At 41.0% G+C, this 24,502-nt stretch overlaps 1 protein-coding gene and 1 non-coding gene across 2 annotated transcripts in view; both read left to right on the forward strand.

Moving 5' to 3' along the window:
* Positions 1-24,502, forward strand: part of EML6 (EMAP like 6) — a 254,718-nt gene that overhangs the window by 113,028 nt on the left and 117,188 nt on the right. Inside the window, 4 exon segments of the mRNA XM_010378900.2 lie at positions 12,291-12,492; positions 16,363-16,500; positions 18,562-18,818; positions 22,275-22,487. Of these exon segments, the coding sequence (XP_010377202.2) occupies positions 12,291-12,492; positions 16,363-16,500; positions 18,562-18,818; positions 22,275-22,487 (810 nt within the window).
* LOC115894422 lies at positions 18,889-18,950 on the forward strand. Its single transcript, XR_004054542.1, has one exon. It is a non-coding gene; the product is annotated as a U7 small nuclear RNA (small nuclear RNA).

The raw sequence follows: 24,502 nt of genomic DNA on the forward strand, positions 1-24,502 counted from the left end.
GGCTTACTGATAAGGCAGTAGCCGGCATTTTGTGGGGAGAAACAGACTGCTTTTAAAGGATGGTATAGATCATGTTCCAGTTTGAGTCCAAAGGAGTCAGAGAGGGCATGGGGGCTGGGATGGAGCTCCTAGGAGAGTGGAGATGGCACTACTTAGCACGCAGCCCCGCAGTGTGGATGTTCCAGATGACCTCTTCACTTTTAGAATTGCTGCTGACCACCAGTACTCTTAATTGCTTAGTATTTTACTTGAAAATGATAAATGTATCTTTTTAAAACTTCCCTTTAAAGTAATGTTTGTGACATGAGTTTAATATGCTGGGATCTAATTTTTGCCCTTGGAACACCCACCTAAAATTATCCCCTCCTCCTGGCTTGGACAACATTGTCACAAAAGGCCACTGTGTATCATCAAGCATCAAAAGAGTTGCTGGCCTTCATTCCAGCCCCCAGTGAAAAAACAATATACATGTAGCATCAAAAGAAGAAAAGTCTCCTGGTTTGAGTTACTGGTAACAACTAAAGTCTGGCCCACCCATTGCTCCCAACTTAGGGAGTTCTGGAGCCTGCATGGACAGGGCCATGTGGAGAAACTTGCTCTAAATCTCCCTCTAAGGGACTCTGTCGTGCTCAGCCAGGCCTTGGTGAATAATCAGGCAGGCCATTATTCCACTGAAGCAAGGAAAGAAGATGTTGAGTTCCAGAGCCATTTTCCGCAGCTCCGAGCAGGGAGAGACTCTCAGAACCGGCCCTCCTGTGGTCTTGGAGGCCGGCTGCCAGGGCCATCCTGTGACGGGGCAGCCTCTCCAAGGCACGTGGAGGTGTGCCCCAAATCCAGAGTGAAGTAGAATGACCCAGCACAAGTATAGGCATTAAAATATATAGGATTTGAGGAGATAAAAGTAATCAAGATGTAAATAGCTTTCTGGCGTAGCTTCCCCTTCAGCCAGGCAATACCATACACTTGGTCCTTTGAACATTAGCAGAGAGCTGAGCAAATAAGAGGGAGGGAAAAGGGAAGGAAAGAGGGTGGGAAAGGAACAAAAGAAAGCAGAGTGGACAGAAGATGGTCAGGTGTCCTCCCCACCCCCCGCCACCCTCTCAGTCCCTTCCCTCAAAGAAGACTTGGCCTTCTGCTCTACCTCTCTTTGCCTCAAACAAACCAAGTGTATTTGAAAGGAACAGATTCAGGCAGAGCAGTGTTAGACTTCCTTGCCCTCAGTTTGGACATGAAGCTTCCTTGCTGTCAGTTTGGACATGACAGTTTTATTTTTATAAGAACTATCTTGATATAAATTAGCTTTCTTCTGTATTTTTGCTATTTGTGAAACAGTGACACTCGAATTTATTTCAATGGAAATGTCGTGATTTCTCATCTTACTCAAACAGCCAAATAGTTTTCTAAACAAATTTAACCAGAGAATTAATCATGGCCATAGCCCAGTTCCCATGACATGGTATGGGTAATTTTCTATGTTCTATACATTTAAAACTATTAGCGAAAATTAAGAAATTGCTGCTTACTAGTGCTTAGGAATCTGAGGGTATTTATAAAGATCACACTTAGTGTACCACCTGTAAAGACTTGTGTTGCTCCTCCTGTAGATGTCTAGATGATTTACAAAATGAATCTGACAATTTCCAAGTTGTTTAATGCAAATCTTTGCAAGATTGGCATACATTTGCATCCTCTAATAACTATTAGCTGTCAGCCATCAAGAAAGAAGTTTTAAGATGAACTAAGATGCATACTAAGCTCAGAAAAAAATGATGACATGGCTTTGTAATAAAGTGGCATTATTAATTCTTTTACGTTTTTTTAGTAGCTTGAGCTAATTAGGACACTTGACTTACAGTAAAAACAATTAACCCCACTTTAGGTTGAGTGTGAATCAGCTTGGAGATGGGTCACATTCACATCAAGAATTGGTTAGTATCAGATCTGATTCTCCGGCTCCCTCCCTTCTCCCCAAGGCTTAGTCAAAGAAAATGTCCCTCATATCATGAGGAGGGCCATCCCTCAGTGAAGGGAATTGTAGCGTTTTACTTGCACCAGTGACTTTTGTGCATCTTTTGTGAGTTACTGGATTTTTGCTGCCTAGGTGTTCAAACAAGTTTCTTTAGCAACAACACAAGATGATAGAAACCAACAACCTAATTCACCCAGGATCCTTCATCAGCAATTCTGAAAGCCCAAAAGTTCAGAATACCAGAAGATTTTTTAAATAACTAATGTGGCAGCAAAACTTGACCCGTTATGAGGCTGTTGGGTGTTTTTATATATTTTGTTATGGAAATATTTAATTTCAAGGTGCTGCCTTAGTTTCTGCTGGATATATTACAAGTACAAAATCCGAATTTTTCTGAATTCCAAAATGCATCTGGCACCAAAGGATTTCAGCTATATGGGGTTGTTGTCCTCCAGTATACATCTTAGTGAATATAAACTTCTGGAATTTTCAAGTTGGGACAGACCCTGGATGTAAGGTAGCGGCGGGGGAGGCGGGAAACTCCCTTACTTCATGGATGGTAGAATGAGGCCCAGGGTCATTAGCATCAAGCTAATTGTAAACTGAGGTCACTCACTCATACCTCACACCAAACTTCATGACAGTGCATGCTGAGTCTGATCACTTTTAAAGCACATTTATCATCTGGGTAAAATAACGAAGCTTAAGTAACTTATAGCACTGGCAAGAAAAGCCAAAATTCTTAAAGTCCATCAACCAAAATGAATTACTTCTAGGATAATAAAACACTTTGAGTTAATGGTTATAACTGATTCTGACTGAAGGAATACAGTAATTATTCACATGGTATAAGATGTATTATTTACTTATTTGTCCACTCAGTAAACATTTATTAAACATCTAAGTGCCTAGGAACTGAATAGGAAGTCCTGAAAAGTATACTTCAGTCATGATTACATTTAAGGGGTGTGTGGAGGTAGGGGGCATTCTGTGGGTTTTGTTTTAACTACGAACACTTATTTATTGAGTGGTTGTTGTGTCTAATGGACTATAAACTCCGAATCCAGAAAGATCCTTCATTAGGTGAATCACTGAGCAAGAATTAGAGGCCGAAGTTCCTAGGACATGAGATGCCCTCTTCGACTTGTCACTATCTCCACTGCCCCTTCCCTGGTCTGGGCCACCACCATCTTTCACATCGAATACTGCAGTTGCTTTATAACTTGCATTCCTGCTTCGACCACCATCCTCTGCACAGCAGCTAGAGGGATTGTTTGAACTTTACGTGAGCCAGATCACATTACTGCTTTCCTCAAAACCCTGCAATGATTCATCTTACCCAGAGTCAAAGTCCTTATGGTAGCCCACCACCCCTCCCCATTGCTCTGCTTTGCCCTGTCTGCTCCTTCCCCTCTCTGCCCTCCCAGCCTTCTCCCTCTGCCTGTGACACTCTTGCCTAGAATCTGCATGACTACTTCCCTCCTCTCCTTCAAACCTTTGCTCAAATAAAGCCTGGGCTGATGACCTCTTCTAGAATTGCAACTCATTCTGCCTCCACCACTCCAAGTATTCCAAATCCCCTTCTCCCAGGGTCTACCTTTCACCTTGTAACATACAGTATAATTTCTGTGTTACATTCTTAGCTATTGTCTGTTTCCATAAAGGTAAGGATCTTTGTTCACTGATGCCTCCCATGCACTTAGGATGTGCCTAGTGTGTGCTGGAGTCCTGGAAGTAGCTGTCGGGTAAATGAAAAGTGTCGTAGGACTGGAGGGTGGAGCCTTGTGGAAGAGCGCAAGTGATGAGGACGCAGAAGGAACAGATAACTTGGTTTCTTTGTGTCAACCTGTGACACGTAAGCTTGCACTCCAAGGGCCAGCTACAGGAGGTCTTAGAGGTTTAGGGAGGCATGTGGCATGATCGGATCTCCACTTAGTTCTCCTGCCCCAGAGCAGAGAGCAGACTGGGGCGGGATAGGATCGGAGGTGGGAGCCCAGGTGGTGGTTCCGCAGTGTTCATGCTTATTACTGTTTTTATTCCTCAGAGTACCGTGATGGTCAGATAGTCTCGCAGCTCTCAACCAGGAGTGATTTTTGGACGTTTGACATTGTCTGGAGACATTTTTGATTGTCGCAATTGCAGAGTTGCGACTGGCATCTGTGGATAGAGGCCAGGGATGCTGCTAAAAGTATGACAATGGACAGGAGAGTCACCACAACAAAGAATTACCCGGCCCCAAATGTTGATAGTGTTGTTGTCAAGAACCCTTGCAGAGAACATCCAAAAGACCAACTCTCAAACCAGAGAACACCCTTGTTGACGATAGAAGCAAAATAAGCACATCCTATTCTCCGGTCCCGCGGGTGGCTCCATTACTCACCTCTTGACTCCTTGCGACTGTCACCACTCTCCCTGTGTGCCCACCGCTTTTCTTTGGGCATGCCCTTCAGCCTCACTGTTCTGCTGAGAAGGTGGAGGAACACTGCAGAGGCCCGTGTCTCAGGAGCTGGAGACAGATTGGCAGCCAGGAGATGTGGTGGCGTTGTGTGCTCAGGTTCCATGTGGGACATGGTGTCTGGGCTGCTGGCCTGGCTTGCTGTGTAGTAATTCCCCTGTAAATACCCCTCCTGAGCCAGCCTTATGTAAAAGCTAGCCTGGATGGGTTCCCTCCCGGGGTGGAAGGCCATGGGCTTGCCTGTGTGTTCTCATCTTCTGATGTCTCACTAGGCTTTGTGGATCTTTCATAGTTCCTGTGGCTATAGGATTTTGAATCCTGTGGAGTGAGTTTTGAAATAAGCAGAGATTTTGTAAAAAGAAACCTTCCCTATGAATTCTGCTGGAGATTCTCAGGCAGGGAGCCTTTGTGAATAGGAGCAGCAGGTCATAGGCAGTCTGCACTGTGGATGACCTGCAACCCCAGCCCTGCGACTCTCCCAGCTCAGGACCAGTGCTGAATGCCCACTCTGTGGTGGCCTTTGTGGTACACACTCTACACACAGGATCCCATTTAATCCTCAAACTCCCCTGGGGATCCCCTAGCAGGGAGGCTTCTTAGGCCGAGATCTGGGCAGTCACCCAGGGCCCCGTGCTCACGAGGGCCCTGTGGTTGGTTGCATGCTTTGCTGTCACTTCCTTGGAATTCTTAATCATTTTTTAGCAAGGGGCCCCACACGTCTGTTTTGTACCAGGCTCTGAAATCATCGGTGTTTATGAATCCCTGGGGAGATGTATGTCTTTCCTCCTGCATTTCTTTCACATTTCCAAAATCTGTCTTCAGCATTACCCTTAGGACATCAGAAGCCCCCGCAAGGCTTAGAGCTCCTGTGCCCAGGCTCCAGGCTCCCTACGTGGCCTCAGCCACACCTTCCTGAGGGGCTGCAAGGGCAGGGGGCTTTGAAGGTCTCTGCTGTCTTTTCCACATCCTCTCCCAATACTCCCTCTTAAGTCTGGGTGAAATTACTGTTCCTCTCTCTCTTGTTCTTACTATCTTTTACCTCTCGCACTCAAGGCATTCCCTGGTTTTGCATCCTTAGTAAAGTTAGGTTTACAGGGGACAGCTACAACCGTGTCTTGTTTCACCTTCAGTACTATGTCCTGGGCATACATTCACAGAGACAGGAAATAACTTTGTGGGGAACGGTATTAATGCCACTCTTGAACTGCCTGAATCCTCATTTTTTTCCCTATTGCTTGCTTGCTCTGTGACTTGAGGCAAGTAACACAAACTTTCTATACTGTCATTTCCTCATTGGTTCAGCATGTATTTACTAGCCCCATCGAGGGCCCGGCGCTGTCCATGGGATTAATGATAACACCACCTTCTAAGTACGTATGAGCATTCACAGGCACAGGGCTCGGTTATGTTGGTGAGGATCCTTACTGCCCACCTGCAGGGCTTGCTTGTTTAACTCAAAGTCGACTTCTCAGAGATGATACTGTCTTGGTCGTCATTTGCTCATCATCCTTGGGCTTTCCTATCCAGTGGGGTAGAGTTTGTCAGCATGTGACTGAAGAACCACTGCGTTAGAATCAGCTGGGGACCTGCCGGGCACTCTGAATTTTCAACAGTCTGACATGTGAGAACATAGTAGCTGGGGAATGACTTGAGCAGGCGGTGGTTCTCAGCCCTGGGAAATTAAAAGTAATGAAGTCTTGCTCTGCTCCAGACCAACTGGGAGGAATATCTGGGAGGGGCACAAGCATCTGTATCTTTTAAATGCTCTCTCTGTAGATTCTGGTGTACACCGAGGGTTGGGAACAACCATGCTTGGCCCTTTACCATATCAGGCCTTGGAACACGGGTTTTAAGAACACTGTTAAGTACGAGTCTCTCCCTGCTTTCAGTTTTCCCCTTTTGGACCAAATAATTGGGAGAAAAGGCCATTTTCTTCCCCAGATGGTTTGTTCTCTTTGTGTACTGGAACATAGCCTTTTCCTCTGCGAGTCTGCAGTGGCAGCAGATCAAAATTATAATAGCAAATGACAAAAACTAAGTTGTAACATAAGGCAGAGTAACTAAGACTCGAGGAAAGGTCCATGGGACACTCCATAGTTCCTGGCACTGCCACCTTACAGGGCTCGGATGTGACCGCACATACAGGAAGTTGATCTGTGCTGAGATGTAAACTTAATAAAATGATCCTGGCACAAAACCCTGTGGGTTAAAATAATAGCATAACATATTGATTCATTCCTCGGTGCCAGACACTGGCTCAAGTGTTGTTGCATTGAATTCTCACAATGCTATGAAGTGTGAGTGCTAATATCTCCACTTTACAGATGGAGGAACTAACGATATGAATGACTAAATATTTTACCATGTCACACAGCTGGCAAGGGCTGGTATATAAATCCAGTTCATATCTTTAACTGTTGAAGATAAACTCATGGTAGAAAATAAGCAATGTCCCTTAGTAATGAGGTCTGATTTGATACTCACAGACGAGAGCTCCCCATGGCCAGGCTTCAGGACTATAGCAGAGGGGATTGGAAGGATGCTGTCTATATTCTCTGGTCTGAATATAAAATCAGGGCCACAGACTGGTGAGAATTTGGTCTTGGCATTAAAGGATTTTTTGGTTTAGATGGGTGGTTTGCTCTCTACTGCCATCTGCTGGTTCTCTGTACCAAGCACAGACCCAAGTTCCACGTTTCTCATCACAAGTGGCACAGGGCATGGTGCCCAAATGTGGACACCTCATCTGTGTGGTAAAACGCCTTCAGTTCATACCGTCAAAAGTAACAATGATGTGTATTTATCCAGAAAAGAGAACTTCTGTGGTTTTAAATAATTAGGATGGTTTCTCCTGTTTCTCTTAACTACTGTTAGGTTTGTAACCATATTCCAAATACTAGCTTATGTTTCTCTGACTCCCAGAGCAGAATATAAAGGAGTGTAAGACAGCTTTGTTGCCTTCTAATGCTGCAGCTGCCTTAGCCAGCCCAACTGGGACATCATGATTACCTTTCTGTTTTCTGGGTTTGTGTCAGAAGTAAAAAATTAAGCCTGGATAGACAGGAGAATTGAATTAATGCCAGAACTTTGTGCCATTCACCAAGGTCTCAACAGAAGGTTCCCAGAAGAGACTGTGTGGTTCCCTTTACCACTCTTGCATGTAGAAGAACAATTAGGTTTAAAAAGGATGGAAATGGGATGTTACTAGGAAACATGAATATGGCTTTTGACCCCCCGATGTCTTCCTTTTTAAAATGGTTATCTTAGGAATGAGAGTGACCTGGTATTGTATCTATCGCCTGGTAGACACATCCCATGAGGTCAACTTGTCTGATGTGACAAAAGACAATTGATGTGTTTAAAGAACTGAGTACTTATGGAGAGACCCAGTTGCTCTCTGAGAGAAAATGTTCACAGCTCATAAAGTTGATATTGTAAGCAATGAAAATGTAGCAACTCCTTCTCTGGTTCTCTTCCCTTCCACCCATATGTAGCCAGAAATAATCCTTGCTAAGCTTCGCCCTTACGTTGGTTAGTTCAGTGGAACCCTTTTTCAAATGAACCCTTTTTCAAATGAAATCGGAGATGGTGAGGTGCCGAGGGAAATACAGCAGTGGGATCTTCAGACTCCCGCCTCTTGCTGTCCCATTTCCTGGCCCTCTCCTTGCCAGGACCCTGGCACTCTTCTGAGGAATGCAAGAGCTCCCTGGATGTGGTCCGAAAAACACTGAGTGCCATGTGACTTGACTGGTTCATTAGTCTGGACTGCGTTGGAAGGTTCATCTTTGTTTCTGAGCCTCTTAAAATTGTTTTAAATAGAGTATATATAGATATATACTTAATGTCAATATTTAATTCCAGGTTGTGGGTAGTTATAATAATCTTTTTTCCTTGATGAATTTGTTCCCCCAAATAAGGTTAAAAAATAGCAGGACAATAAATACAGTAAAAAAGTAGTTTATTTAGTTTTTGCTCATGTTGGAATATCATTAACTCTTTCCTTCCTGATAATGCTGAAGAGTACAGCATTAAACCCTTTCTGTAATAAAGCATAAATGTATGCTTGACCAAATACAGCTCCAGGTCCTTGGGAGGAATTCAAGTCATTTGGCCTTGAGAGACCAGACATGCTGTTGGAGGCCTTGGGAGAATTGGTGTGTTCATGCTTACAATGAATCCATGGATTCCAGGCCTGCCTGGAAAAGGGCCGTTGTCTTTAAAACAATCAATGGCATTATAAAAGGACTATGATCTGAATATTTAATAACAGTTAAAATATATAACATATCACTTAGATGTATATGTCTATGTGTGTATACAGTGTATGTGTATATAGGTACACATACACATTTGCATCACTTTAGTTGTTTTTTGATGCATGGATATCTGCTTACATATGCCTGGCCCCTTTTAAAATGTAATCTTCATTAGGACAGGAGCCTGTCTTGTTCACTGTTAAGCTCCAGTGTCAGGTGCAGAGTAGTGCTGAATAAAAATTTCTGGAATAAAGGAATGAATATATCCCTTCTTTGAATATTCTTACTGAGTAACAGGGGTGGTATCTTTTATTTCTTGGCATCTCCAAGGACTCAAATGTTTGATTCTGATGTTTTATTTCATTTGTTCAGTAATTCTTTATTGAGCGTCTACCACATGACAGTCACTGTGCCAGCTACTGAGGATACAGCAGTAAATAAAACTGATAAAACTCTCTTCACAGACCTTTCTATTCTACTGAGAGGAAGCAGACAATAAATACAGTAAAAGTAGATAGTTTTTTGCTGATGTTGAAATACCGACTCTCCCTCCTTCCTGACAATGGCGAAGAGCAAAGCATTAAACCCTTTGTGTAATAAAACTAGATGATGCAAAGCCTGCTGGGGAGACAACTAATTCAGCCCCTCCTACCAATCCCCTGCAGGAACTGAGAAAAACACCAGGGAGGAAATGGGAATATGTTGACTCATGAGTGGTAATGAAACCCCAAAAAGGATAGGAAAGAGATCAGGACAAAGAGGGGAGCCAGTAGCAACAGGATCGTGGGAGCAAGGCCGTGTGGTTCTCTGCTGCTGAGCTGCATGCCCTGTCAGCTTGCAATGACATCCTGATGTTTGCAGTGGAGGATTTTAAGTAATTGATCCTGAACTAGTGTTGCCAAGGTGTCTCTCTTTACTCCTCCCGGCGGGAATAATGCATCTGCCTGTGTGCTTTCTGCCGCCATTTCAAGACCTGTAGCAGTGAATTCAGAGCAAGGAGTAAGGACAGTTATCTCATGTATTTGTTTCAAGCTTTATGCTTTGAAAAACTACTTTCTCTTAATAAATGCATTATCTCATTGGATTCTCTCAAGACCACAGTGAGGTGATTAAGATGAAGATTATAGTTAGGGTGTCCATATACCCCAAATTACCCCTTCTGTTGTCCCAGCATCCCAACTGGCTTAGTATTTGTCTTGGCTTTTTTTTTTTTTTTTAAAAGACACTATTATTGCTCTGTTGCCCAGGCTGGAGTACAGTGGTACAATCTCAGGTCACTGCAATCTCTGCCTCCCAGGCTCATGCCATTCTCATGCCTCAGCCACCTGGGTAGCTGGGAATACAGGTGCATGCCACCATGTCCAGCTAATTTTTCTGTTTTTAGTAGAGACGAGGTTTCACCCTGTTGGCCAGGCTGGTCTCAAGCTTCTGGCCTCAAGCGATCTGCTTCCCTCAGCCTCCCAAAGTGTTGGGATTACAGGCATGAGCCACCATGCCTGGCCATTTTTTTTTTTTTAATAGACTTTATTTTTTAGGGCAGTTTAGGTTCAGAACAAAATCGAGAATGTATACAGACTTACCATATACCCCTTCCTACCCACAGCACACATACATAGCTTCCCTCAGTATCAATGTCCCCCACCAGAGTGGTACATTTGTTCCAGTGGGTGGATCTACCTTGACATGTCATTATCACCCAGAGGCCATAGTTCACGTTAGAGTTCGCTCTTGGTGGTGTACGTTCTGTGGGTTTTGACAAATGTGTAACGACATGTCTCTACCATCATAGTATCCCACAGGATAGTTTCACTGCCTTAAAAATCCTCCATACTCTGCCTGTTCATCACTCTGCCTATTCATCTCTCTGCCCCAGATTTTTGATTTTGCAGCAAACAGTTTTTAGACTTTTATAATTGAAAATATTTTGATAGAACTATTTAGTAGGTCTTTCAACATAGGAAAGCTATTCCTTAGTCAAATACTTTAAAATATTATGTAAATTTAGTTTTAGAGCCTCTTAAAGGCATTCTAATTGTGAATGGCAGGTTACATAGTCACCATAATTATAGTCTACATCTTAAGGGGAAAAAAATTGGTCCCCAGCAAGGAGGGAACATTCCTGTGTCTAGCCAGCTGGGCCTAGAGCAGGAGTAGAGCCTGGGTCCTCGAGCTTCTGGTACTTTCTATCCCAGAGACACGGTGCCTGCTGGGGAGGCAACATGGAGCCCATCACATCCTGGCCTTGTTTTAAAGTAGTTAGGAAAGTGATACTGCTTCGGTATTTCTAATTTGGATTAGAAAATTCACTGCCTAAACAAATAACAAACCCGGTAAGGAATGGAACAGACGGCAAAAAAATCCAAGAGATTGAGACTCAGGCAAGTGAGGACCTGCCTAGGGAGGATGAAATAGTACTACTGAGATGGAAGTGTGGACTTTAAAGGAGTACTATGCTTTTGGAGAAGGTTCCATAAATTAAGTCGGTGAAGAATAGTATTTTCATTGATAAATATTTGATGGTATTTTGAGACTGAAATTGGAATTTCATTTGCGTATTTCTGAGACACGATGCATCTGTTTATTCCATAGGATATTCTAGATTCTGATCAGATGTGTATTAAACTTGTTTAATATGATAATCATCTGTTCTGTAGTATCACCTACATATAATTTTAACATAGTGTTATTCCTAAAGGTTGAACTGATTGTTTCATAGCAAATCAGAAGGAAATTATTCTGAAGGTTAGGTTTTCATAAAGACCAATTTATCATCTTATACTTACTTTAAGATATACTATTTAAAATATATTCTCCTGTTGAAGACCAGCCTGGGCAACACATAGCAAGACCTCATCTCTACAAAATAGAAGAAAATTAGACTAGGCATGGTGTTGCACAGCTGTAGTCCCAGTTACTTGGGAGGGTGAGGCAGGAGGATCACTTTGAGCCTAGGAAGTTGAGGCTTCAGTGAGCTATTGTGCTACCACACTCCAGCCTGGGCAACACAGTGAGACCCTGTCTCTAAAAAATAAAAACAAACAATCCTGCTGTAGAAACACATAGTTATCCTAAGTCCAGGAAGAGTAGCCGCTCTTTCACAAACTAGATCACAAGGGGTGGAAGAAACATCCAACACTTGTAAGAAAATAACACAGAATGGGCCAGACCGTGATGGCTGATGCCTGTAATCCCAGCACTTTGGGAGGCCGAGGCGGGTAGATCATGAGGTCAGGAGATCAAGACCATCCTGGCTAACACGGTGAAACCCCATCTCCACTGAAAATACAAAAATTAGCTAGGCGTGGTGGTGAGCACCTGTAGTCCCCGCTACTCGGGAGGCTGAGGTAGGAGAATGGCATGAACCCGGGAGGCGGAGGCTGTGGTGAGCAGAGATCACGCCACTGCACTACAGTCTGGGTGACAGAGCAAGACTCCATCTCAAAAATAATAATAAAATAACACAGAATGGTGGCAGCGTTGATTCTCTGCCTCCAGGAGTCTTTAAGATGTGTCACATTTGATGCTATCTTGGTTAAAGGGCATTTACTTTAGGTTTTGTGTGTGTATGAATAGCACGAAGATTTGCTTCTGTTTTCCTTATTTTTGTCAGGCCTCTCTATCCGGAGCGTGTGCTGGAAAGCAGACCGTCTTCTAGCAGGAACCCAGGACAGTGAGATATTTGAAGTGATTGTGCGAGAGCGAGACAAGCCGATGTTGATCCTGCAGGGCCACTGCGAGGGTGAGCTCTGGGCTCTGGCCCTGCACCCCAAGAAGCCTCTGGCTGTGACAGGCAGCGATGACCGCTCTGTCAGGTGAGGCCCCACCGCTGTCACCTCTCTGACTTCTTTGAGATGGATTTATTTGCCCAAATTTGCTTATTAATAGTAGGATAAAGTGCAGAATAGAACCACACAGTTTCCAAATGAAACGTTAAGACCTTTAGCCCAACAAGTGGGTTTTTGGCATTTTGCTGCTGCTATTGTCTTTCTTGGCTGCATCTTAAATCATGGAAATGTTTTTTAGAAGTGAAAAATACTTGAATATTGGTGAGGCTGGCTTCCAGTTCTTTCTATTTGAAGATTTATGAGCTAAGCACACTCATCTGTGATGAAACCGTGTTGTCCCCTCGTGCCTTTGGTCTTCTGCGGGGGCTGCATGGAGATTTTACTATTTGGTTACAGACTCTCTCATTCATCATCATTAGAACTTAAATTCTGATTCTCAAAATTGTCTTTAGCACATGAGTAAACTATTTTTTTTTTTAAAGTCTCAGATGAAATTTTGCACCACATCATCACATCAAAGAATCATGGGGCCTGAGAAAATAGTTTACTCAGAGCCTCCAGCTTTCTTGCTATGGATCATTTTATTCTTTTGAGAGCACACTGGCTAAAACGAGCACAATGACTTATGATTCCAGTATTTTTGTACCTATTAAAGGAATGAACATACGACTTAAATGTTTGAGATGAAGAATATTACTCCAGTTTCAGTATGTTATTACTTAGTGCTGCGCTTTAGATATGCTCAACGACAAACAGGCCAGAAAGAGGGAGAGTGTGAGAGGAACAGACTGATCGATGGATTGAATGGCTCCCGCCTCTGGGTTTTAATGGCTAAAATAGAACAATGTAAACTGGACTAAAGCTCACTACTTCCCACCTCCCTTATTTTGTATGTTTATGAGTCTAACTAAAATACAGTTAGTGTAGTCATTCATTCTATTTTTTCCATCTCTACCAAGCATGAAAACCTCATTGATCTAAAAATCAGTGAGAACAGCTAAAACAACTATTGTTGTCTCCTTGTGTGACATAAACGGTTATTTGGTTTATACTTCACTTGACTCACTTCCTCCTTTTCTGTTTTTCTCTTTCTCTTAGTCTTGAGTTTTCCCACTTATTCAGACACCTGTGAAACTCATTCATACCCATCCAGAAAGAAGTGATTTCAAGGAAGTCCTTCGCTTTTATATTTTAGCAATTGTTGAGTCTCAGAATTGCAAACATCCCTGAGGAGCCCTGACTGCCAGAATCTTATTCCCTTTAGTCATTAATTTGACTAGAATCCGTAATGCATTTTTATACAAAGTATTAAAATTTAGGAAGGCTGAAAGTCATAATTTCTTGAGAAAGATGAGCATGGCGACTTTAGAAGGATAGTACCATTTACTGAGGAGTGACGGTCTCTTTACTAGTAAAGCAAGGGTTATATTGCTTACAATAGTACAAGGTTGAAACAGCATGAGATCATGCATAATGGATGAGGTATTGAGAACCTACTCAGCTTGGGCGGGTCACAGTGGCTCACGCCTGTAATCCCAGCACTTTGGGAAGCCAAGCGGACAGATCACGAGGTCAGGAGATCGAGACCATCCTGGCTAACACGGTGAAACCCCGTCTCTACTAAAAATACTCAAAAAAAATTTAGCCGGGCATGGTGGTAAGCGCCTGTAGTCCCAGCTACTTGGGAGGCTGAGGCAGGAGAACGGCGTGAACCCGGGAGGCAGAGCTTGTGGTGAGCTGAGATCGCGCCACTGTACTCCAGTCTGGATGACAGAGCGAGACTCTGTCTCAAAAAGAGAAATAAAAGAACGTGGCTGGGTGCAGTGGCTCACGCCTGTAATCCCAGCACTTTGGAAGGCCGAGGCGGGCGGATCACAAGGTCAGTGGATCAAGACCATCCTCGCTAACACGGTGAAACCTCATCTCTACTAAAAATACAGAAAAATTTGCTGGGCGTGGTGGTAGGCGCCTGTAGTCCCAGCTACTCGGGAGGCTGAGGCAGGAGAATGGCATGAACCCGGGAAGCGGAGCTTGCAGTGAGCCGAGATCGCGCCACTGCACTCCAGCCTGGGTGACAGAGCGAGACTCCGTCTCAAAAAAAAAAAAAAAAAAAACGTACTCAGCTCAAGGCTGCACAGTACAGGCTGCCTAAGTACTGGTAAGCTATTTACTGTGCAGCTCAGCATCATAAGGGATGTGCCCCATCCCTTCTGATGGCGGAATGCTTTGAGAGAAACCGTGCTGCATGTGACTTACTCTTGTCTATCTGTTGCAGAGCTCTAGGTTCTCAGTCTGCCAGACACTAGTTTGTGTTAAGAGAAGACTATCTTTAAAAAAGCACTAATTGATGGAAGTCAGATACCACAATTGCAACCAACATGTAAAGCCTTATTTGTATCTTCAGATGTTTCATTGGGTTCACTCAGTTTGGGGTGCCTGGATTTAGGTGTTGTGGAGATGGGAACGCGTGCTGAAAGCTGTGTTTGAGCTGCACTTGCCCCTTGTTTGCCACTTCTCCAGCAGTGACTGTGCTCACTGGCCAGGAGTCCTGTGAGGTGTCCACCCCCATAAAAGTGGACCCATTCACTTGGGCGCCCAGGCATCTTGTGAGGAGCAACAGCGGGGATATCATTTGCTCTTCTTCATCTCAGACACATTTTCTTCCTAGGAAGGCCAACAAATGCAACATACATTTCAATCTGTGTGTGCTGAAATAACTGTTACCAGAAAGCACTTTTTTATATTTGCATACATGTATGGTTACATTGATTATGTATACTGATATGTAGATATATATTTATATTGAGAGATCTATATTTATGTTGATATATATTTATGTTGATATGTATGTATATTGAGAGAGATATATATTGATATGTAATTTTTTTTTTTTTTAGATGGGGCCTTGCTCTTATTTCCCAGGCTGGAGTGTAGTAGTGTGATCATACCTCATTTTGCAACCTCGAACTCCTAGGCTCAAGCTATCTTCCCACCTTAGCCTCCCAAGTTGCTGGGATTACAGGCATGCCTCACTACACCCAGCTATTTTTTAAATTTTTTGTAGAGATGGAGTCTCACCACGTGGTTCAGGCTGGTCTCGAACTCCTGAGCTCAAGTGATCTTTCCTGACATGGCCTCCCAAAGTGCTGGGATTATAGGCATGAACCGCTGTGTTTGGCGCATACTTTTTAAAAAGCTAGTAATAATGGCATCTTATCCTATAAGTACTTTTTAACATGTGTGTGTGATGAACAACCCTTGGTATACATAAAGGACAACTTTTAATTTCCGAAGTGAAAGTAATATTTTGTATGAAGTAATATTTAATTTTTTTTTTTTTTTTTTTTTTTGGGGAGACAGGGCCTTGTACTGTCACCCATGCTGGAGTGCAGTGGCAGGATCAGCCTTGAACTTCTGGGCTCAAGTGATCCTCCTGCTTGTGCTCCCCAAGTACCTGGGACTGCAGGCATGCACCACCACATCCAGTTAATTTTTGTATTTTTTGTAGAGTCTGTGTCTCATTATATTGCCCAGACTAGTCTTGAACTCCTGGGCTCAAGTGATCCTCCCGCCATGGCCTCTCAAAGTGCTGGGATTACAGGCATGAGCCATCATGCCCAGCTTTAAATTTTTTTTTGTTCTGTGAATCTCAAAATCTTTGAAAATGTTATCTCACTTTATAATTCTTGTTGGTCTCCTTCAAATAATGAAAATGACCCAAAGATGCACTAAAACACCTTTCCAGACTCTCTGACAGGCCATGATAAAGGGCTGTGGTGTGAAGTTCTTGTCTTTTCTTGTTCCTGTTGGTGTGGTGAGCAGGCCTTCTTGCCTTGGGCTGGCCGATGACCATGGGAAGTTGGTTTTGTTTTGTTTTGACTTCGTTCTTGTGCCTAGGCTGTGGAGCCTGGCCGATCATGCCTTGATCGCCCGCTGTAACATGGAGGAGGCGGTTCGCAGTGTAGCTTTCAGCCCCGACGGATCTCAGCTGGCCCTGGGCATGAAGGACGGCTCTTTCATTGTTCTCCGAGTCAGGCACGTACTGATGTTGAAAATGGTATTTAGAAATGCTCTTGTGTTAAATGTTACAATTTTCCTGGTTAATACATGCCAGGACCTTAGGAAAAATCCATTTACCCATTCAAATAGGAATACTGTAGATCTATGATTCCCTATCTGTAATTCCAAAGTCCTAACACTCTGAAAATACAAAATTGTTTGATAATTTGGCAGCATAGTCTAACCCAGCAAACTGATGTGAGGTTGTTTATAATCTAGTACTCTCTTAGTAGGAATAATCATGCGTCATGTGATTTGCTGCAAAATTGCTGTGTTTAATACAGATTGCTGCCCCAGCCCCCAATGGGGATGTTACATCATATATTGTGTATGAATCTTTCTAAAATCTAATGAATAATGAATTCCCAAGCACATCTAATTCCAAGGGTTTCAGATAAAAGATTGTGAGCTTTGTAGTAAGCCAAGAAAAGAGGAAGAAAGAGTAAAGCAGCATCCAGCAGCACCAGATGTTTAGAGGTGAGCTTTAGTAAAAGATTTCTTCTACCCATAATTGTTATTAAAATGGAATATTTCCTATTTACTAACATCCTATATAATTTTTACTGGAAAAAATTATGACCCACCCTTGTAATTCCTCTGAATGCATTTGTTGTTCTCTGGACTCGCATGCTTTGTAATTACAGAAAAGAAATACAACTGTAAATTAAATATTGCCCGCTTTGCACAGAGAATTCTCCATAGCTTTGATTGGAGAATGGTCTTAGCACAGTTTATTACACTACATTCTCACTATGAACCACACATAAGTCATTACTGAACTAGTGAACATTTTCTTTCTCTGCTTAGTGATGTGTGAAAAGATGGCTAAGTACCAGATTTCTTTTTTGATGGACTTCTCAAGCCTCCTAACACAAACACACACACACACACACACACACACACACACACACACACACACAAATTTCCAGGCACTTATTTTATGACATTATAGTACACTATAATGCTATTAATAAATGATAGCAGGTATGAGGGACTGTTATGTAGAACGGTTATTTGGAATTCTTTATGCATTCAGTTTTTTTGGAGTTGATGAAGCCATCTTTACTGGCTCAGGGGACCTGCTAGTCGTCATAATCCTGTCTCACAGTTGTAGGAAAAAAACAACCCCAGTGAGCTTTCACATGTGAGCAGAAATTCTTAAAAGAATTTGGTCAGAAACAAAACAAAATATTCCAGTGACTCACTGTATTCATGACTGAAATGTTTTAAATGATTACATCACAATTTAACATTTAAAAAGGTAATTTTCTTCAGCTGCTTTTTTGACTTGCTCTTTTTGTGACAAGTATCAAGCTTAACAGTCACTAGTTTCTTAAAGTGTAAAAAAGATGATTTGTTTATGTTAACCTTGATATATTCTACCTTTCTCCCTGGCGTATTTTTAAAACAATTTGACAAACCCCAACTTTTGAAACAAAAATTTTAGGGAAAAATAATATGTAGTTAAACATGAAAGCAAATATGCATTTATTTTATAAACTTTAAAAATTGATGCATAATAGATACACATATTTTCAGGGTACATGTAATTGCATACATTCATATAATTTGTGAAGATCAGATCAATGTAATTGGGCTATCCATCCCCTTAAATATTTTTTTCTTTATGCTAGAGACATTTGAATTATTTTCTCCAATTTGGAAATGTATGATAGATTATTATAACCTATGGTTACTCCACTTATCTATCAAATGCTAGATCTTACTTCTTCTGTCAAACTGTGGTTTGTACCCATTAATCAACCTCTCTTCATCACAAATACGGACTTTATTAAATTTTTTGTTTTTACTTTGGAAGCCCAAAATATCATTTAAACAGTTTGTTATTTTCCTATTTCCTAAAATGCCATAAATCTTAAATAATACTATTTTATACATTTCCTCAAAAGTTAATCCTTTAATTCCTGCAGGTTTGGTTCTCTTTCAACACACTTCTTTTTCTGACACATATATTTTAAAACTTGGATTTTCTACTTGTGGATTTGCTGCTTATCATTTTGCTTTTTATTCTTACAGAGATATGACAGAAGTAGTTCACATCAAAGATCGAAAAGAAGTCATTCATGAAATGAAATTTTCTCCAGATGGTTCTTACCTTGCAGTGGGATCCAATGATGGCCCAGTAGATGTCTATGCTGTTGCCCAGAGGTATAAGAAAATTGGAGAATGCAGCAAGTCCCTTAGTTTCATCACGCACATTGACTGGTCCTTGGATAGTAAATACTTACAAACTAATGATGGTGCAGGAGAACGATTGTTCTACAAAATGCCATGTAAGTCATGTGGAGGCCTTGGATGTTTCTGAAAAGCAAAATTTTGAACCAGGTGAAGGAAATACAGGACAAGTGTCTTGGCTCTTTTTGAATTTGTAAAGCAGGTTTTCTGGTTTTTGCTGGAAAGCCCCCCCCCCCCCCACCTCAGGGCAAGGAATGTTTTCTGTCACAAGATCACGAATCACAAACACTCAAAGGAAAGGTTGATGAGTTAGAACGTGTTAAACTAAACATTAGTGTACAATAAGGGAGACCATGAAATGAAATTTTAAAGACAAGGCATAGACTAGGCATAAATTCTTGTCATTGTTATAATGGACAAAAGATATATACAAAGAATGCCTAAGGATAAGGGCAAGGGGAAAAAAAACTAGAAAAATAGGCAAATCTCAAATAACCAATAAACAACTGGGAATCAGGGAAATGATAATTAAAACAACAGTAAAGTACCATTTTACACTATTTAGATTGGCAAAAGTCGAATGGTGAGAAGAGGGGAAATGAAACCACATATACTGCTGGTGAGAACATGCACCAAGGCATGTGCACAAGGGTGTTTGTTCTAGCAGTGTTTGTAATAGCCAAAAATGAGACACAATGCCTAAATGTTGACCAGCATGAGGATAGTTAAGTTAAATGTGGTGTAGTCATATAATGGAATACTTCAAAGAACTTGAAAAAATTAAACTAGAGCTACTTGCATCAGTATGGATATATCTCAAAAATATGCTGAGCAGACAAAAGAAAGTTGTAGAATGATATATAGAGTGTATGGTCATTTATATAAACTTCTAGCACATGAAAATATTCTGTGTTTATGACCATATACATAGGTAGTAAATGTTTTAACAATGCGTGGGAATGACAAACACCTCATTCAGGGTGTTGGTTACCCTGAGAAGCAGAGATGATCTTGGAAAGAATAACCCAGTGGGGCCAGGCATGGTGGCTCATGCCTGTAATCCTAGCACTTTTGGAGGCTGTGGTGGGTGAATCACTTGAGGTCAGGAGTTCGAAACTAACCTGGCCAACATGGTGAAGCCCCATCTCTGCTAAAAATACAAAAAAATTAGCCAGGCGTGGTGGCGGGCACCTGTAATTCCAGCTACTTGGGAGGCTAAGGCAGCAGAATTGGTTGAACCTGGGAAGCGGAGGTTGCAGCGAGCTAAGATTGCACCACTGCACTTCAGCCTGGGCGACAGAGCGAGACTCCATCTCTAAATAAATAAATAAATTTAGAAAAACAGCCCAGTGGATTTTAACTCTGAAACATTTTCTTTAAAATTCTACTGTGATAAAGATGTAATGTTAAGATGTTTTGAAGCTGTGTGGTACAACACTTGTACACTATAGTAGTCTGTATAATTTTCTGTATGCTTCAAGTATTTCATAAATTTTTTAAATAGAGAAAATCTGAAACAACTGTAGAACCAACTTTCAAGTATTTGGATGTTCGTGACCTGTTTAGTTCATTAACCAAGTCTTTTGCTTTATCTGTTATTTCTTCTTTCTTCCTGTTCTTCGCCCATTTCATTGTTCATTAATATGTACCTAAAAAGTTGAATACATGGTGATAATGCAAAATAATCATAATGCTTCTGTCAGTGCCTTGAACACACAGTTCTGCAGCAGGGTTAGAAATGAATGAAAATGAACTGGAGGTATCATCCATGGGTTTCAGCTTGTCAGGCAATAATACTCCCATCGTAACACAGATACCCAGGGATAGTCGGCTACATTATCATTAGGAAAACTGGTTTCTGCCAGAATAGAAAAGAACAGTCTATTGAAACTGTACAAGGAATGGCCCTGGGAGAATTAGAAACTCTGAGGTCAGCTTAGAACTCCAACACAACATCTCAAGATTTAAGTCTTCAAAGATGTGAGGATCATAGTCCTTATTTACTTTGATTGTTTTAGTCCGGATCTGTGTTCTTCATAATTGGAATCTCTTGTTGGTCATTTGGTGAAATGTGCCCACTGGGATTTTTTAAATGCTATTTTTGTGACCCCACCATAACTTTTATAAGAGATTCATCTGACTTACATAATACTCATTTATTAACATTTAGTTTGTATAATACCAAAATAAATGTCATAAATAAGACTCTGCCTTATCAAATTCTTCAATGCACCATTGCTGAGGTATATATTTCTTTGTTTTTCTTTGCTTGATATTACTTTTTTATATATTTTTTGTATGTGAAAAAGTATTAAACACGTGTTTATCATTTGCAATTACAAAACGCCATCCTGTTCAGGGGCGGCATCATAATTTACTTCATCGCTCTCCTATTATTGGGTATTTGAGCTTATTTCTAGTTTCTTTGTTGGTCCAGTTGTTGGAATTCCAAATGCCTTTGTACTGGTGGAATTTCCTCTCCTGAGTTACTTCCTAGGACTGTATTCTCCAAGGCAAGAACACTAGGTCAAAGACTGTGTTCCAACTACAAACATTTTTATTTTGTTGTCTCTTTAATGAAGTTTTATGTAATGCTGTGTTACAGTCCAGAATTTTAAGGTGCCAGTTTGATAATGCACCAGTGTTATATAAGGGCATTTATTCTCACTGATTCTTTATTTTGAAAATATTTATTTTGAGAGAGAAATTAGGTAATATGCTTAATTGTTTTGATTTTGAGTTTTAAAATTGTGTGTAGCTAGACACTTTCCCAAATGTATGTTCGTTTCCTCCTTTGCGTGATCTCTGGGGAACATCCCTGACCTGTTCTGGTGGGAACTGGATACTGAGCCATCCGTATTTGGGAATATACCCAGCACAATGGTTGGGATTATTTTCTGGAGTGAATTACATTTTATTTCATCATAATCTTGTAGATTTTCAGTGTCTAGTACTTACAAATTTAAATAATATTCACTAATTTTTTTTCATTAATCTACTGAGCCTGAATTTTTAAAACATCACTTCTGAGCATCCTTAAATTATGAAAAATAGAAGCTCAGGATGAACTTTGGCTAAGTTTTTAAAACCTGGCAAAGCGTTGGTGACTAAACATGATAATACATGATAAAAGTCTTTTCATTAATAATACAAAGCATAATACCATCTGTATCTAGGTAATTAAGTCATTATTAGTAGCTTGAGACATTACATTTAGTATGATAATCATTTTCTTTTCAAATTTTTTCATACATTCGTATGTTATGGGTACATGTGAAATTTTGTGACATGCATAGAATGTGTAGCGATCAGGTCAGGATATTTAGGGATGCATCACCTGAATGTTTCATCATTTTCTTTTTATGTCTAAGTTTTGTGTATGGGCTTTCTTTAAACCGTGCAAAAAGGAGAAAATCACAAATAGGATAAAGAGATTAGAATATGTAGTTTTCTTTATTTACAAATGTTTTTTAAAGTTTCAGATCTTTATAAAAAATGAATAAATTAGAATAAGCTTTTTATTTAAATGTAATGTTAATATTGATTATTTTCAGCTGGGAAGTCTTTAACAAGTAAAGAAGAAATTAAAGGAATTCCTTGGGCTTCCTGGACATGTGTGAAAGGCCCTGAAGTGAGTGGAATTTGGCCTAAATACACTGAGGTTACTGACATCAACTCAGTGGATGCGAATTACAACAGCTCAGTGTTGGTGTCCGGAGATGATTTTGGACTTGTTAAATTGTTTAGATTTCCTTGTCTCAAGAGAGGTAAGGCCAAAAGAGATGTTTCATTGCATAAAGATTTACTCTAAATTGAAAATAGTACAGTTAAGGCTGATCTTCCTGGTGTCTATTCCAGTACACTGTTTATTTTATCTTGTATATTCATATTTACTCCTTTTTTAATTTTTTTTTATTTTTTTTATTTTTGAGACAGAGTCTCGCTCTGTTGCCCAGGCTGGAGTGCAGTGGCACGTTCTCGGCTCACTGCAACCTCCGCCTCCTGGGTTCACGCCATTCTCCTGCCTCAGCCTCCCGAGTAGCTGGGACTATAGGCGCTCACCACTACACCCGGCTAATTTTTTGTATTGTTTAGTAGAGACGGGGTTTCACTGTGTTAGCCAGGATGGTCTCGATCTCCTGACCTCGTGATCCGCCTGCCTCGGCCTCCCAAAGTGCTGGGATTATAGGCATGAGCCACCACGCCCTGCCCGTATTTACTCTTAAACAATTTTAGATAGAATGTGTTGTTGATGTCTTCTACTTTTGACATCCTAAGATATGCAGTTTTGCAAATTTAAGTCAGAATTTGCTAATAGAGTTCTTACTATATTGTGATTTCTAAGCCTTGTTTCACATTTCATACGTGATATTTATGTAAATATTCATAGTTTATATATAGTCCATTAAAATGTTGTAACTAAAATTCTTTTATGATTCAGAGCTATTGTGCTTATACATGGAAAAGCAAAGGAAATCCTTTCAGACATAATTAAAATCTGACCATGGTTGTTGTGGTGATAATAGTTCATGAACCTCTCGTCATAGCAATAATTTTGCAAACTAGATTTACATAACTGGTGAAATTTTTGAGAGAAGTTTGATTCAAAACAACCCTCTTTTGCCTTCATGTTTTGTTGTTGTTTTGTTTTGTTAAAATTGTTTGACTTCAATTATGTGGCACGCTCAAGCTATGTAGAAGGTGATGAATTAACCATGTAATGACCTCTTCTTCCTTTGCAAGTTTAGGCAAAGCCATATTTAGGCTCTTCTGAGACTCCTCAACTGTGCCTGAAAATCTAATCTCAGAAAAGTAATCAACAGGGACATGCTACTGCCTGAAAACTCTTTCACTTGAACAATTTTTAGATTAAGCACAGAAAGGGATTGAAAAATGCAATCAGAAAGTCATTTTCAGCTAACTGGCAGCTTTGAAGCAGTGACAATTATGGTACAAATGGAACATAAAATGCATAGCAAGACACCATTGCTGAAACATCACAAAATGACCATCCATTTAAAATGCGCAAGGCACAGAATTACCTCAACATGCGCAATTTATACTCTTCTTTTTCCCCGACAAGAGCCCTTTGAGTAACAGGGCATATCTTGTTAGATTGAGTCGTATACTTGCAAGGGGTAAGTTAGGCCTCCAAGAAATTATCTGAGAATTCAGAATTGAGAGGAAACAACATTGGGGTCAGTGGCAACACTACTGGTCTCCAGTGTCAGAACTTGGGAATAAACATAACTCAATGAGAATTGATATCCTATATATCCCAAGTCTTGTAAGGTGTGCTTGGGTCTGGAAAATAGCAATGGAAATGTGGGTGTATTATCAGAACAGAAAGGGTGTGTTGTGTTAGTCTATTCTTACATTGCTGTAAAGAAGTACCTGAGACTAGGTAATTTATAAAGAAAAGAGGTTTAATTGGCTCACGGTTCTGTAGGCTGTACAGGAAGCATGATGCTGGCATTTGCTTGGCATCTGGGGGCGCCTCAGGAAACTTACCATCACAGCAGAAGGTAAGGGGGAGAGGGTACATCATATGGCCAGAGCAGGAGCTAGAGGAGGGTGCCCCACGCTTTTAAACAACCAGATCTCGTGAAAATTTGTTCACTGTTATGAGGACAGCACCAAGAGAATGATGCTAACCAATTCATGAGAAATTCACCCCCATAATCCAGTTACCTTATACCAGGCCCCACCTCCAATTCTGGGGATTACAATTCAACATGAGGTTTGAACAAGGAACATATCCAAACTAAGAGAGGGTGAGTAG

The sequence above is a fragment of the Rhinopithecus roxellana genome, chromosome 17 (assembly GCF_007565055.1).
Source record: "Rhinopithecus roxellana isolate Shanxi Qingling chromosome 17, ASM756505v1, whole genome shotgun sequence".
Taxonomy (NCBI): Eukaryota; Metazoa; Chordata; class Mammalia; order Primates; family Cercopithecidae; genus Rhinopithecus; species Rhinopithecus roxellana.